The sequence below is a fragment of the Dendrobates tinctorius genome, unplaced genomic scaffold (assembly GCF_039654945.1).
Source record: "Dendrobates tinctorius isolate UK_male_01 unplaced genomic scaffold, ASM3965494v1 ptg000029l, whole genome shotgun sequence".
NCBI lineage: Eukaryota > Metazoa > Chordata > Amphibia > Anura > Dendrobatidae > Dendrobates > Dendrobates tinctorius.
The window spans coordinates 20,705,801-20,721,687 of record NW_027361697.1 but is presented as its reverse complement, the minus strand read 5'-3'; the positions used below and the strand labels follow the sequence as shown (position 1 = coordinate 20,721,687).

The window sequence follows — 15,887 nt, the reverse complement described above, 5'->3', positions numbered from 1 at the left end:
GTGACCTCGCCAGGGCTGACGTCAGCACCCACTGAGCTGCAGCATTTAAGAGGATGGACGCGTGGGACGCTTTCCTTTCTGAACCCCATTTTCTCCCCTACAACGTGATCCCTGGGTGTCAGTGGCCACGTCAGCCATGTTTGTACACCATGGCTGTAATTTTAGTCTTGCGGTGACCTGTACACGCTTCAGGTGATCACAGGTTCAAGTCACCTAATAAAAGTATATAGAAAAGTTCAGGTAAACGCTTTATGAATGTGTCTGGCGGCCTTCACCTCATGCGTCTGTTTAGGCGACACTGGCCAGGACTCATATGTATAAAAAAAAAGCCAAAAAGTCAGTTTGTTTGTTTTTTTGCAAAAATGAAAGGTGTTTTATGCCAAAAACTAATGGTTCCCTCGCCCTCATGAATTTGAACCACACAGACCAGCACTCGACCTCCCCACCTGCTGCACATGCGCAGTGCCGCTCTGGCCGCGGCGCGCGTCTCTCAGGTTCCTGTATCACACCTCCCGCCCCTTACGCGTAGCGGATGACGTCACGACGCGCCAGCGCGGCACAGCCATGGTAACCTGGACGTCGTTTAGCTCCCGGAAGTTGAAAGCATTGCGCCGCGCTCCCCCTCAGACGCCGCTTCCGGCGGGAGAAGGAGGCTCTCCGCTGTGCGTGTTCTTTCCGCCGGGATGTTCCTGTGACCGGATTCTACTTGTTCTCCGTTTTCTTTCCCCCCTCCTCTTTTAATACCAGCCGCCGCCCTTCGTGTCTGGCCCCGGTGTGGTGTTGAGTGTGGAGAATGTTGTGAGCGGGAACCGGCGCCGTTCTCTCTCCGGGGTTTTATCGCGGACTGTGCTTCCCTCTTCCTTTGGTTTTAGAGCTCCTTGCGCAGGGCTTGTTCCCGTGTCCTCGCCCGTCCCCAGGGTGCTCCCCTCACAGACATGGCCTCCTCCTCCGGTAACGATGACGATCTGACCATTCCCCGGGCGGCCATCAACAAGATGATCAAAGAGACTCTGCCCAGTGTCCGGGTGGCGAACGACGCCCGGGAGCTGGTGGTGAACTGCTGCACGGAGTTCATCCATCTCATCTCCTCCGAGGCCAATGAGATCTGCAACAAGTCTGAGAAGAAAACCATCTCCCCAGAGCACGTCATCCAAGGTAGGAGGTGCGCCCCCCGCAGGCTGTGTGCCCCCTGCCAGTGTCATGATGACCGCGACCACCACAGGCGCTGTGTGCCCCCTGCCAGTGTCATGGTGACCGCGACAACCACAGGCGCTGTGTAGCTCCCGCCAGTGTCGTGGTGACCGCCGCAGGCTGCTGTGTAGCTCCCGCCAGTGTCGTGGTGACCGCCGCAGGCTGCTGTGTAGCTCCCGCCAGTGTCGTGGTGACCGCCGCAGGCTGCTGTGTAGCTCCCGCCAGTGTCGTGGTGACCGCCGCAGGCTGCTGTGTAGCTCCCGCCAGTGTCGTGGTGACCGCCGCAGGCTGCTGTGTAGCTCCCGCCAGTGTCGTGGTGACCGCCGCAGGCTGCTGTGTAGCTCCCGCCAGTGTCGTGGTGACCGCCGCAGGCTGCTGTGTAGCTCCCGCCAGTGTCGTGGTGACCGCCGCAGGCTGCTGTGTAGCTCCCGCCAGTGTCGTGGTGACCGCCGCAGGCTGCTGTGTAGCTCCCGCCAGTGTCGTGGTGACCGCCGCAGGCTGCTGTGTAGCTCCCGCCAGTGTCGTGGTGACCGCCGCAGGCTGCTGTGTAGCTCCCGCCAGTGTCGTGGTGATTGTGACCAGATCAGTGATCAAGAATCGCACATCTATAGATTTGCTTTATTACTATCCCACTTTCATCCTGCCTGCAAGAATTGATACTGGCACCTATACTCTCTGGCTGTTGGGAAACTACAAGTCCCAGCATACCATAACAGCAGCATACTGGAAGTTGTAACTTCATAGCAGCTGAAGAATTTAAGATTAAATGGGTGGTCCCACAAGCAACCCTTATTGGCTATCTTCTGATGTAAAATCGATGGGGTCCTGAGCCCCCTATTCTTGAGAAATTTAAAGGGATATTCCCAAGGTAGCAAGTCATCCTATCTGTAGTATAGGGAATAACTTGTTGAATGCTTGGGGTCCATCTACAGGGACCCCCATTGATACTGAGAATGGGGCTGCAGCCCCAATCTTTTAAGTTATGTGCACACGTAGTGAAAGGTGCTGCGGATTTGGAAAAATCCGCAGGTCAAAAGACCTGTGGATTAGCCCTGCAGTTTCACACCTTTACAGTGGAGAAGGTGTGAAACCGCTGCAGATTCCGCACAAAGAATTGACATGCTGCGGATTTGAACCCGCAGCAAATCCGCGCTGAAAAATCCGCAGCATGTGCACAGCGTTTTTCATTTTACCTTTGAAGACAATGGTACTGTACAACGCAGCTAAATCTGCTGCGGTTCCCCAGAGCCAAAAGCACTGCGGATCCGCAGCAGAATCCGCAACGTGTGCACATAGCCTTTTACGGCAAAGTTGCACATACATGACCTCACCTCCACTCATTATTTATGGAATTGCCATAGTAAACCATGTGTGTGCACATCCACTCCATTCAGTAAAGATATATAAACATACCTAATGGACATTTTGCCCTATGATCATTCTGGCCAATCGGTGGCCACTGATCGGCAGTAGCCTTCATAGATGTAAAGGGCGAAGCAGTTGTGATGCAAGTTTGAAGGCTGCAGCCGATTAATCGCTTCATATTGGCTATACCGTCATGGGACATAAGTGTCACAAGACTACGCTGACAAGCAGCCCTGTGGAGTCAGTAAGCCAAACCTCTGACTCCTCAATTTCAGGATTCTGTTCCCTAGATAAATGTTGGCCCCATTGTTATTTGTTGGGGTGGGTTCCCATTGCGTTATGGCCCTGCGTTTAACACATTCGTTACTTAGCGGCACTAACGCTATGTAACGGATACGTTAACGCACCCATTGGCCACCATTATAATAACATCCTAACGCATGTCAAATTCGGCATGCGTTGGCGATGATGTGTTACTTTGTGACGCACCCTCGAACGTGGTCTACCGCATTTTCGGGTGCCTTAGGTCTAACGCACAGCTAACTGACGCCTTTGCTGTGCATAGACCTGTATTGCTAACGCATGGTTACGAAATGCTACCATGTTAGTGCTTGGGGTAAAAAATGACATCAGTGTTAGCGCATCTGTTTAACGGATCCGTTAAATGGAAGCCCCTAACGCAATGTGAGCCTAGCCTTAGTCACATTTTCTGGAATGCCATAAAAGTGAAAAATGGGATATATCCCTCTAAATGAAGCGATGATCTGGCATCTGCGCTGCAGTTCCTTTCCGATTCTATATAGGAACGATGGTGATGTCTGCGCATGATGTTTAATCTCTCACTTCCATAAAAATACAACTCTTCAGATTATTAAGAGGAGGAAGATCTGTCCTGATTTTGGCTTTGTGGCACCAAAGCAATAACCGATCTGAGCGACGTAAAAGGTTGGCACAGCGAAAATAAAACCGAAATGGTCGAGCTTTGCGTTTTCCATGAGGGCTCGTTCACATGTTTTTAATAAGAGCACTAACCGTGGGGAAAAAAAAAGGCCAGCCCTCTCACCAATTTTATCCAATGGCGCAGTGCAGACATGTGATTTTTTTTTTTTTTTCCCCCCCTTTTCACGGACCGAATCTCTTTCTACTGGAGTGTATTAAAGAGTGTCTGATCTCGCCGCAGAGAGAATGTAGTCTGGTTTCATTCTTTGTGGTGTGCCAGACTCTTTGCATATTTTCACTATCTGCTGTAGCTATCACACAGTGGCCTTTCAGATGAATAACTATGAGCAATCTGTAATAAAACAGGTTAACCCCTTAATCACTGTCAATACGCATTAAAACGGTGGCCGCTAAAGGGCCTTATTCCCTCTTTGCTTTTTTAAAACGGCTATTGGGAATAAGCCTGTAGCGCCCCCCCCCCCCCCCCCCCCAGAGTGGAAAAATCTCCGGGGTCTCGACTACCAGGGATAGCTTAAGACCCTGGAGAAACATGGACATGGCTGGATTTTTCAGTTATCTCATCACGTAATCGCCGTTATTCAGTGAATAACAGCGATCACAACAAATAGTGTTCCCGCTATTAGAATGATTTCTCTCTCTTATGACATGATGTACATGTCATAGGAGAGAGAAATGATGCCCCCTGAGACCCTCTGATACCTCTGCCATCTCTGGGCAATCATGATCCATTCCCCAACCCTCAGCCGCCTCTTTCTGAGGGAAAAAAAAAATGCACGTGCAGTGCGCCAGCCAAGGTCTGCTGTCTGGTACAAAAAAAGTACCGTAAATCAAATCTCCCTTTAGTCAGAAAAAAAAATTATAAAATATTTTTTCAATTTCTTTTAATTCTTTCCAGTTGGGTTTAGAATAGTTTTTTTTTTTTTTTTTTTTTAAAGTAAAATAAAAAAAACGATATGACGGCTAGTGTTGAACGCAAGTGCTCGCTACTCAAGTCTACTCAAGTTTGCATCGGGATCTTGGGTATGCATGGAGTATTGCGGATCCCCACTTTTTTTTGGGGGGGGTGGTGTGTCTAACAGCCACAAAACATGTGGGGCAGGGACTCGAGCATGTCATTTGTGCACCTGCAATATTCGGTGCATACCCGAGCACCCAATGCAAACTGGAGTAGCGAGCACTTGCGCTCAACACTAATGACGACATATTCAATATTACGACCTAATGTTCTCAAATTCTCTTTCGTACCTGTGGGTTCACTATACCCATGAATAAAATCCTTGAGGGGTGTGTGACTTCCAAAATAGTGTCACTTGTGGGGGGGCTTCCACTATTTAGGCACATCCAGGGGCTCTCAAAACGTGACATGGCATCGCTAATAATTGCAGCAAATATTTATTCAAAAAGTCAAATGGTGTTCCTTGCCTTCTGAGCCTGGCCATGCGCCCAAACTGCTGATTACCCCCACAAATAAGCTATCAGCGTACTCAGGAGAAATGGCACCACACATTTTTTTGGTACATTTTCTCCTGTCACCCTTGTGGAATTAAAAAAAAAAAAAAAAAAAAAAGTTTGGGTCTTAAGTGAAGTTTTTGTGATGAAAGTTAAATGTGCATTTTTTTCCTTCCACATTGCTTCAGTTCCTGTGAAGCAACTGGAGGGTTAATAAACTTTTTGAATGTGGTTTTGAGCACCTTGAGGGGTGCTATTTTTAGAATGTTATCACTTTTGGGTCTTTTCTGTCATATAGACCCCTCAAAGTCACTTCAAATGTGATGTGGTCCCTAAAAAAAAAAAAATTGCAAAAAATGACAAATTGCTGGTCAAATTTTAACCTAATGTCCTGAAAATAAAAACTTTCAAAAATTTCGGATGTAAAGTAGACATGAGCTAAATGTTGACTAGTTTGTGTGACACCACCCTCTGATTTAAGGGCATAAAAATTAAGTTTGAAATTTTTGCCAAATCCCTTTTTTTTCACAAATTAAGTCATATTGAAGAAATTTTACCATTATCATGAAGTACTATACGTCACTAAAATCAGTCTCAGAATTTGTGAGATCCATTGAAGCGTTCCAGAATTATAACCACATAAAGTGACACCGATCAGAATTGTAAAATTTGGCTTGATCATGAAGGTCAAAATTGGCTCAGTCACTAAGGGGTTAAGACTGCCAGTACCAGCGGCACTCCTGTATATCTGCTCTTAGAAGGGGTCCCTGAGTGGGCATATAGTCAGGAGGTGTTTTTATAAGACAACCCCTTTGTAAAGCCAGTTCAGAAGCTGAGCGAAATCTCCATGACTTCTTGGTTAGAATGAATAGTTGGTGGTTTCTTCACTTCTTGTCCCACAGAACACAGATGCTGCAAGCTTTGTTCTTCCATCTGCTTGAATCCATTATTGAAGTACCCCAAGGCCAGACTATTGTACACTACTGAATATTTAGTTACTCTGCTTTACCTCTGAAGACCCCTGTGATCACTGCACTAAATTCATGAGTTATATGGTAACTATGGATCATTCAAGGGGTTTAATAAAGTCCTGAGGCTCATGGTGGTACACACGTGTTTACATAGCAGGTGATGCACAGTCCATTAGGAAATTCTGGTGTGAAATCAGTATATGAAATGGAGACAGGAACTATAAGGCTATGTGCCCACGTAAGCAGTATTTTCCTGAGCAAAACGGGACTCCTTCGCAGGAAATCCACTTTTTTTTTTTTCCGGAGCATACAGTGAACATAGTGGCAAATCCGCAGATTTTCAGCAAAATTAATGAACATGCTGCGTTTTTTTCCGCAATGCGTCTTTTTGCGGAAAAAAACGGAGCATGGGCACAAAAATTGCGGAACGCATTCTAATGGGATGCTTAATGTATGCTTAATTCGTCCAATGCAGTCTAGTCATTTTATTGAACTGGGCTACTCTGTGAACGTGATTACATGGGGCTTAGGCCTGTTTCACATGTCCGTTTTTCAGATCAGTTGTAATCCGTGAAAATGGCGGAAAACGGAACCGACGGCGGATTGATAGCAACATGTGGCACCGGGTCCAGCGAAGGTTGAATTTTAAAGGAACCCGTGCCCGGAAAAGAGAGAGAGAACGGCATTACTGGGTTAAAAATGATCCCGGAGCAAAGCTTCCGGGCATGCGTACATGAAAATAGTGGTCCGTCTCATCCACCCTAGAGCCAGGAAAATTTTGGCGGATCCATCTAAAAACGGGGGTGACGGAGGACCGTCAGTCAAGATCCGCCAATAATGTAAGTCTATGGGGGAAAAAACGGATCCGCCCCTTTTCTGGCGGATCCGTTTTTTCAAAAATTGACGGATTATGACTGACGTGAAAAAACTGAAGTTTGAAAGAGGCCTTAGCATGAAGCTGAATTTTCATAGCACAAGACATGACCTTTTTCTATTTACTTGTGTTCATTCAAATATTTAGTCCATTATTTTTAACTGTATACCCTTCCCAGGGTTGTGTAGCTCCATCTTCTGCTCCCACTTGGTATTCTAGATGCTCGAGCGCTCATTAGCGGTCAGTCACTTTTTTTAATTGGTGATCCCCTCAGGTAATAGTTGATGGTCACTTGTGATGGCTGTTACAACAAATGCAGTATGACATTGTAATGCCAGCTTGTGATTTTTGCTTTTGGCTGTTCTTGATTTTGCTTTTGGGAAACTAGTGACATATCTTGTAAAGGTTGAGAACTCCAGAAGCCATATCGGGTGTACTTACGTCATCTCTGTGCAGAACATGCAATGTTGTGGGTTTTTTTTTGTTACACCGTCTCCATTTGTTTTTGTTGGAATCAGTTCCTTTAGAGGTTGTCACATTTATTGAATATCCATGGGATAAATTTATGATCTATTGGCATCTTATTGCGGAGTCCCTTGTGATTTCAAAAACTGGGGACCAGTTGAAAGAAACACTACTAAGCAAGTTTGACCAAAACTCTACTCAATCACTATAAGAATGGTGGTCACACATGCTCTCACTACTGCTCCATTCTTTGAGTCCCCAATTTTCAAGTGCCCGTACCCCCAGAGATCATACATGTGTGATCTGTCCTGTGGATAGAAGATAAATGTTTATGGAACAACCTCTTATATTGATTTGCTTCTTAATTATTCAAGCCAACAAGTGGCCCGAATAATGGAGACAATTGTGCAATCTATGGCTGCAGGCTGCCAAAATGAAGGTTTGTTTTTTTTTTTCCTCAATTGTTTGATTCCAACATTTGTTTTGCCTTTCAAAAGCTTGTCTTTTAGGATGACATAAAATGTCTTTACTACAGTAATGAATTTTGACATTTGTAACATTATTTCTTCCATAGCGCTTGAAAGTTTGGGATTTGGTTCCTATATCAGTGAGGTACATGAAGTATTGCAAGAGTGCAAAACGGTAGCATTAAAAAGAAGACAGGCAAATTCTCGCCTAGAAAATCTCGGCATTCCAGAAGAAGAGCTTCTAAGACAGCAGCAGGAGCTGTTTGCAAAAGTAAGAGACTAATTAAAGGGAATTTGTCATACCCCCCCCCCCCCCCCTCTTCCTGGGACATATATAACCTATTAACTTTGGACCCATTACCCAAGGATCGATCATCAAAATCAAAGTAGTGGAACAACCCTTTAAGAGCTTAAAGGCAATCTGTATGTATTCAATATGGAATATTAGGATGGCATATTACAGGATTGTGTGGAAATTGTGATCTTTTAGTACAAACCATTTGTTAGTAAAGGCAGACTGGCTATAAGCTGATAAGCTGGATTGAGTTACACTACATGGACAAAAGTATTGGGTATCTACTACTACTCTAAAGTATAGAAGACAGACAACTATTAATAACATTTAAACTATTGATGTCAATAGTTTAGGACAGGGGTGGGCAATTTAATTTTCCCGAGGGGCCACATGAGACCATGACTGTTATGAAGGGCCGAACCAATAGCTTGAAATTCTACTCAAAATTAATTTATTAATATGAATTGTATCACTTAATATTAAGCAGAATCAAGTATGCGGACACCACCCTATATATCTTTTTCTACCAAAGTACATCCCCTTCTGTATATCACATGAACCCCCCCACAGCCCCTTATATACAGTCTCCCCATATACAGACTGAGCCTCCCACAGCCTCCCCATATACAGGATGAGCCCCACACAGCCTCTATATATATATATATATATATATATATATATATATATATATATATATAAAAAAAAATCCGGCGGTACACAGCTGACGCGAAGAGATGACGTCATCGTGTCAGCTGTTTCACACGCTGATTGGTGTAGGAAGTGGCCGCTGGCCTATCCTCCACCAATGCTTACCTGCGCCTAGGGAGAAAACTGAGAGCCAGCGGGCATGGTGCGGCCCGCAGGCCTCTGGTTTCCAGCTCCACGGCTGTCTCTGGGACAGCCATAGGGCCGGATGTGGCCTGCCGGCCGTGCTTTGCCCAGGTCTGGTTTAGGAGAATGCTCTAATTCAACGTTTTATGGGGACCCAGGGTATTAAAAAAATTTATACCAATTAGGTTATAACTGTTGGCAAACTGCAGGTTTTAGTTTGCATTTTTCCCTTTTCATGGTTTTTCCTTGGTCATCTTTTTTGTTTTTGTTTTTTAAGGCAAGACAGCAGCAAGCGGAATTAGCCCAGCAGGAATGGCTACAAATGCAGCAAGCTGCGCAGCAGGCACAACTCGCAGCCGCCTCCGCTAGCGCAACCAACCAGGCCTGTTCCTCCCAGGACGAAGAAGATGACGACATCTGAATCTTTCCTGCTTCTTTTTGTATTCACCTTCTAAGTAGTTTTCATCTGCACAATGGAAAACAAAACATGCTTACCTGTAAAAAATTTATTTTTTTTTTTACTCCTCTTTGGTGGACTGGTCAATTGGTATTGTAGGGATGTCTGTCAAGTCTCCACAATTGTATATTTTGTACATGTTAAAAGCGGAAAAACGCATCCTTATTGAACAGTCGACAACCTTAAGGTTCAGTATCATATCACTAGAGAATTTTTAATGGTCTTTATGAAATTTTATATTAACAATGCGTCATTTACTTGATCAGTAAGCAGTGTTAAACCAAATGACAACTCTACAGCATAATGAGATTTATACAGAAGCTCGAAAACCTACTTGCATTTCCCTTTTAACTAAGCTTAAAGTAAAAATCTTAGGAATCTTTTAATTTTTGGGTGGGGTAGGGGGCATTTAATGGTCTGGCAGGAATATGGTGCATTTCGAAACGTGAGAGAGAGCGTAAAACTCTGAGATGCATGGATGCCCATTTTACTGCCCTTCTGAACACTGTACATGTGAGATGATTCTGGTGCTGCCAGCGTCGTCTGTACATGTCTTGTTTTATTACTCTGCATGGACAGCCTTTTGTTTAAGACTGATATGTCCTCTACTGCTGAATGCACATGAACGCAAGCTTTAGCTCTTCAACAAGTGCACCTTTTCTGTATTCTTATTTTGGCCGGCACAAATCATCTTTTAGGATTTGGGTTTTCTTTCAACATTTTTTTTTGTTTTTCGATTTTAAATAGTAATGCCCATCAGTTTGTATGGTGAGATCCACAGTATCAGTGATAGACCATGAACAGTTTGACTTAGTGTCTGGACCAACAGCAAAATTGGTTGTATTTTTTTTTTTTTTTTTTCCTTTCTCTTGCATCCCTTAAGGCCTTGTTCATTTGTGACTTTTGGTGCAGATTTCATTGCAAAATCTGCATTAAATCTATTGCCAGCAAGTCAATAGGGTTTTCATAACCTTGTTCAAATGGACTGTTTTTTAGATTATGTGGATTTATGTTTATGCTGCTTTAATGAAATCTGCAGGGATAGGTGGAAAGCTACGTGTTCTTGTAGGTTTGGCACAGAATAGGGTTAATGCCTGTGGAAATCCGTTGTACATCCGCAGTTAAAATTTGAGTGTCGGCCTTGATTTATGCCTACTGTTCTCTAGTAGATGTCAGCTTTTCGATATAATCATCCCTTAATGCAGCGGATACATTTACTCTTATAATTGTAGAGCTTGTGGACTTTGCCTGATGAAGTAGAACTTGGTGATGAACAGGATCAAAATGGGAAATGCCTCAAAGTAATCCTTCATCTTTAGGCACATGCAGCATTTACATGTAGTGGTCTGCTGGTTTCCCTTTGTAATCTCTACACCTGAATCTGAAGTAATAGTGCTAGCCACTTGACGATGTCTACGGTAAACCTGCATGTGATGTGTTCAGATCTGTAGTCTGGATTCTCCTGTGTCGCTGGCGAGAGCGGGCATTCATGTGATCGGAAGTATATGATTTGGCTTACATGCAGTCACGTGCAAGCAGAATGTGCGCAGCCTCGCTAAATAAAATTGCATGGATTGAGGCCGAGCATGCCTAGTCGGAATGTGGCTGGGAGTGTGCAAATCGCATATTGAGGTCATGAGACCGTCCGCTTTCACCAGAGTGACACAGGACAATCTTGACAGCGTGCAGTGTGCACACTGTAAGGAATCGTAACTCTGGAGTCACACAGAAGACCGAACAAGCCCTTTAATACGTTAATGTAGAATTTCATTAAAAATGCATCGTAAGATATTTTTCATAAATGGACAACACATTAGTGGGGTTTTTTTTTAGGTTTTGGAAAAATCCTTGTCCCTCGACTGTAGTTTATTTTAATCAGACCTTCGCATCCAACGCGGAGTCTCCACCACTGCTCCTGGTGTCTGTTGACTACATGTCAACAGCGCTGCAGTCAGTAACTGATCTCAGCGGCTCGGGGAGCCCTGCGGCGTCAACTCAAGCAGAGCTGCCAAACGGACATATAAGCTGCAGCGCTGTTCATGTGACGTCAATAACAGACACTGGGTGCAGCGGCGGAGACTCTGCACTGGACCTATGGAAGGTGAGTAACGAACAGGTTTGTTTGTTTTTTTGTTCAGCTAGGAGATGTTTTCTGAAACTGGAAAAAACCTTTATTTGAATCTGAGCTGCAGAATGACATCATGTGTCATTGACTGTCATGTTGGGTTGTTGGTCTGAATTTCAGGGATATGTGGTCAGTCTTCTCAGTGGTATTGTCGTGCAGAGTATTCCTGCCCAAGCAGACTGAGATTAGAGATGGGGCAATGAGGTTTGGCAGGACTGTCTCTATTTTTACATCATCCACATCAGTAATGGCACCATTAGATTGCAACGGTCACTTATGCTACGTCTGTGCGCCTTCAATTTCATGCATTTTTTTTCCCACGAAATGCGTTTAATAAAAGTAAATTAGCATGTTGTATTACGTATTATAGGGAATACTATACTTAGCAGGGACCTTATAATCCGGCCCCCTACAGCTCCACTTTCAATCCACGAGGAATACATGTGCTGCCGTGTAAGCTGCGTGCATATAGCTTTGTGGCATGCTTACTGTTGTGATTGGTGAAGGAATAAATGACTAATGAACTTCTTTGCTATAACAAGATTATGATGTATGTTGATCTGACTTCTTTCTAGGGTGTATTACCCCATGCCTTTTAATACACATTATATCACAAGTTACAGAAAATATTTCATAGAATACATGTGACTTCTATACTCATTTTGATATTGTCACATGAGATCATAGAAAAGGACGTTTCACGAAATTGTTGATGTTGAACTGGACACAGGATGTAATGGAGGCTTCAGAGCGGAGTAACATACTTAAAAAAGAAAACAATATGCTGTTAGAGATTTTAGCAATCAATATTTGTCACGTAATGGGATGACATCCACTTGAAAAAAAAAAAAATCGAACAGTTATCACTGGGGGCGTGTAGTACTTTTGCCTGTATGTTGGGACCAATCATAAGCAGGCAGTAACACTCAATGGAAAGGACACGTCCCCACAATATCTTGGAACAGATTTCTCAATGTGTGTGATGCCGTGTAACAGTCCTGGTCTAGCCTCCTGCATGAGTCTGTGTGGGGAGAGGGGCAGCATAGTGGAGTTTAGCTGTGTCACATTACAACCCCTTCTATCAGTTCTCCTGATAACTGAGTGTGTCAGTAATCACACTGATGTCTGCTGTGCTCAAGCAACTTGCAACCACTCTGCAGTGAGATCAGAGTAGTCATTACACTTCACACAGGAGTAACTTGCCTGTTATGGACTTGTGTGTGACATAATGACACCCTGCTCTGACCTCACTGCAGAACGATTACAAGTTGAGCACAACAGACATAAGTGTAATACCGATACATCTCTGGACAGTGAAGGGGAGGGGTAGTACAGCAGTGCTGACAGTGCTAGGCTGGAGGAACACTGAATAGAATGGTTTATAATGTGACATGGCTAAACTCTGCTGCATTATCCCTCCCCCCCCCCCCCCCCCCGCATTGATTTTACTTTGCTTTGAGTTTTGCTGCCTACTTACGATTGGTCATTATCATACAGGGAGAAGTACACATCTCCTGTGAAAACTGTCTAATAACACCCACTTTAGACTTTTTTTTTTTAACTCGTGCCAGATACCTTGATAATATCTCTGCAACGGAGAAGTAAATAAAGAAATGTATTCTGCTGTATAGTTACTATTAAATGGTTTGTCCAAATCAACATGAACTATTTGGTGACAGGTCCAGTTTAGCTAGTGTTACTACTGGGAACATTTCAGAATCTGATAACTATCACTCTCCTTTCTGATCGGGGGCGTATATGTCTGTCTCCTTGAGCTATAATGTATTCTATGCTAAGGGCAGTGTATGCGATGTGCCACAGCTATAACACTGAGAGGGAGATTCTTACTAACTCCCTTAGTGGAAATCATTTTTTTTTCTCTTTTCAGACAAAATTAAGTTTAAAGGTATTTAATAACATATTGTAGACATAATGCAAAGTTTTCTCTTTCTGCCATAGTAATAATAACAATGGCAGCCAAATAGCTCACGAGAATTGCGAAGGTGGACGTGAAATCCCAGGCTATTCCGTGAATGTTTTTTGAGCAAGTGAGCTGATAGTTAAGCCTTTTATGTACATTGTATATTGCACACGTTACCTGTTTTTAGTTGAATTTTTATATGAAATTTTCCCTGTAAAACTTTTCCCTTTTTTTTTTTTTTTTTTTTCTCTTCCCCCTTCTCCATTTGTCTTTGGTGTAAGCCCCGTGGTAATATAAAGATAAACCTTATTGAATGTCTCCCTTGTAGACCCAGGATCAAGTGTCATAATATATATTGGTGCTGCTTAACATTTCATGTCTTACCAGCTTGGTCATATAATTGTAGAACCAAGGTCTCAACTTTTTTTTTTTTTTTTTTTTTTGTCATTTTGGAGTAATACTGTTAAGTGAGTTAATTGGGAATAAGAGAGTGTATAAGTTAAGAATTGTTTCTAACTATGTACAGCTCCATTTTGATATCTAAGGAGACTCAATCTTGGCGAAATAATGCCGAGTACTGTAGTATTTTCTGATTCTTACCTGATGCAATCAGCGGGTTTCTGTTTCTAAGACAAAACATTGAGTAAGACCATAATGGGTTTTATTGCATGAATTGGATATTTTGTACTGCTGCTTTAGCTATATATTTTTTTTTCTGTTCCCTTTCCTGTCCTGCCTTCCTTCTCTCTTCTTGTCCATGGTTTTAATAACCAAAGGTAAGGTAGTCACATCTAGCATAAACAGAATATTTTCACAGTGCATTGTTGACTTTTCTAACTTGTACTATTTCCCCCCCCCCTGTTTTCTAACAAAAAATAGGATGCCTGTTCCTTTTTAAAACCTTACAAGATGTTTCACAGACAATAATTTTCAGAACGCAGTGTTTTTTGGGGTAGTGTCACCACATTAAATGTTTGTATTATGTGATAGTTGGAGCTTTGTGAAATTTTTCCTTTAAAAGTTCCCATGCTTTTTTTTTTTTTTTTTTTTCTTCCTCCATGCTGTATTCTTCAAGCAATAAAATGTTTTTTTGGTTTTATAACTGTATTGCATGTTTGATATTCTTTAAAAGGAAAATGAGACTTTGCTGTAAAGTAAGAATGCTTTAAAAAAATAGAAGTGAATGAATAACCGAGAAATCTAAATCAAATCACTATTTGGTGTGACCAACCTTGGCCTAAAATTCTTCTAGGTACTTGCATGTTTATTAAAGGAATTTGGCAAGAATGTTATTCTGAAGGTCTTGGAGAGCACTAACCACAGATCTTCTGAGGCTGTAGTCTTAAGGCCCCGTTACATTTAGCGATGCATCAGCGATCCCGACCTCCATATGACCCGGTCAGGATCGCTGGTGCATCGCTAAATGGTCACTAGTGAGCTGCCAAACAGGCAAGTCTCAGCAGCGACGCAGCAGCGGTCGTTACTTACCTGTCAGACACGGCGATGATGACGTCCTCCGCCCACGTCGCTCGTCGGCACCAGCAGGAAGCCGCCGCCGAGAAACGGCCCAAGACGTTCTCGCGCGATCAGCAATAGCCAGATGGGGAGCCGGTCGGAGGTAAGTTTCACATGTAGCAATATCGCTGCTGCGTCACAAAATCGGTGACGCTTTAGCGATATTGCTAGCGACATCGCTATGTGTAAAGCCCCCTTTATGCAATCCTTCTCTGTCCTTATAATCCCAGACAGACTTGATGGTGAGATCGTGGCTCTGTATGGGACAATCATCACTTCCAGGACTCCTTATTCTTCTTTACACTGAAGATTGTTCTCTGTGACTTTGGATGTATGTGTGGCGTTGTTGTCCTGTCGTAAAATAAATTTGAAGCTGATGAAGGAAACCTTTATGGCCACTTTTGTATCAAATAATATTAATGGCTTCGTGTTGTGACACATAACCTGAGGAGCACAATATCCAGTAGTGTCGGTCTGAATTTGCAGATTCCGGGATGAATGCCCCGGCACAACTTGCGCACCAATCAATTTGTTAGCACTGTGTGTTATTTTCTTGCGCTGACTCCGCCCCCCTTCCTCTCGGCTCCGGGCGGGTTTTTTCCCGCCTGTTTCTCCTCTCGCCTCTTCCTGTGTGGCGTCAGGCTCCACCCGCTACCCTCAGACTGTGGAGGGAGCCGCTGCCGTATTGCTCCTTCGAGCCCCGCGTTTAGCTGAGAGCGGGCTTCCCGGTCCCTGGCCGCCCTCACAGTGCGCGCGCTCTGCCCTGTGTCTTCTGGCAGACGCAATTTTCCGGTTGTGGTACAGGGGAGCCGCATCCGGCTATGGGACCTGCCTGTCTCTCTCTACAGCCATGAAGTCTCCTACAGGACATCTGCCGTAAGTAGCTGCACTGCAGACTGATCACCCTCCTCTGCTCTCCTGTCCCCTAACCTTCTGGCAGCGCTTAGTGGGATTGTTCTCATGTCTAACTCTAGGCCACTTCGTTCTCCTCCTATTCCTCC

The 15,887-nt window shown here is 43.9% G+C and overlaps 1 protein-coding gene across 1 annotated transcript; it reads left to right on the top strand.

Moving 5' to 3' along the window:
* Positions 1 to 554: 554 nt before the first annotated feature.
* On the top strand, positions 555 to 14,721 carry DR1 (down-regulator of transcription 1). Its single transcript, XM_073571434.1, has 3 exons — positions 555 to 1,155; positions 7,850 to 8,013; positions 9,146 to 14,721. The coding sequence occupies exons 1-3, from the start codon at positions 936 to 938 to the stop codon at positions 9,287 to 9,289; spliced, it is 528 nt and encodes a 175-aa protein (XP_073427535.1). The 5' UTR covers positions 555 to 935; the 3' UTR covers positions 9,290 to 14,721.
* Positions 14,722 to 15,887: the final 1,166 nt, after the last annotated feature.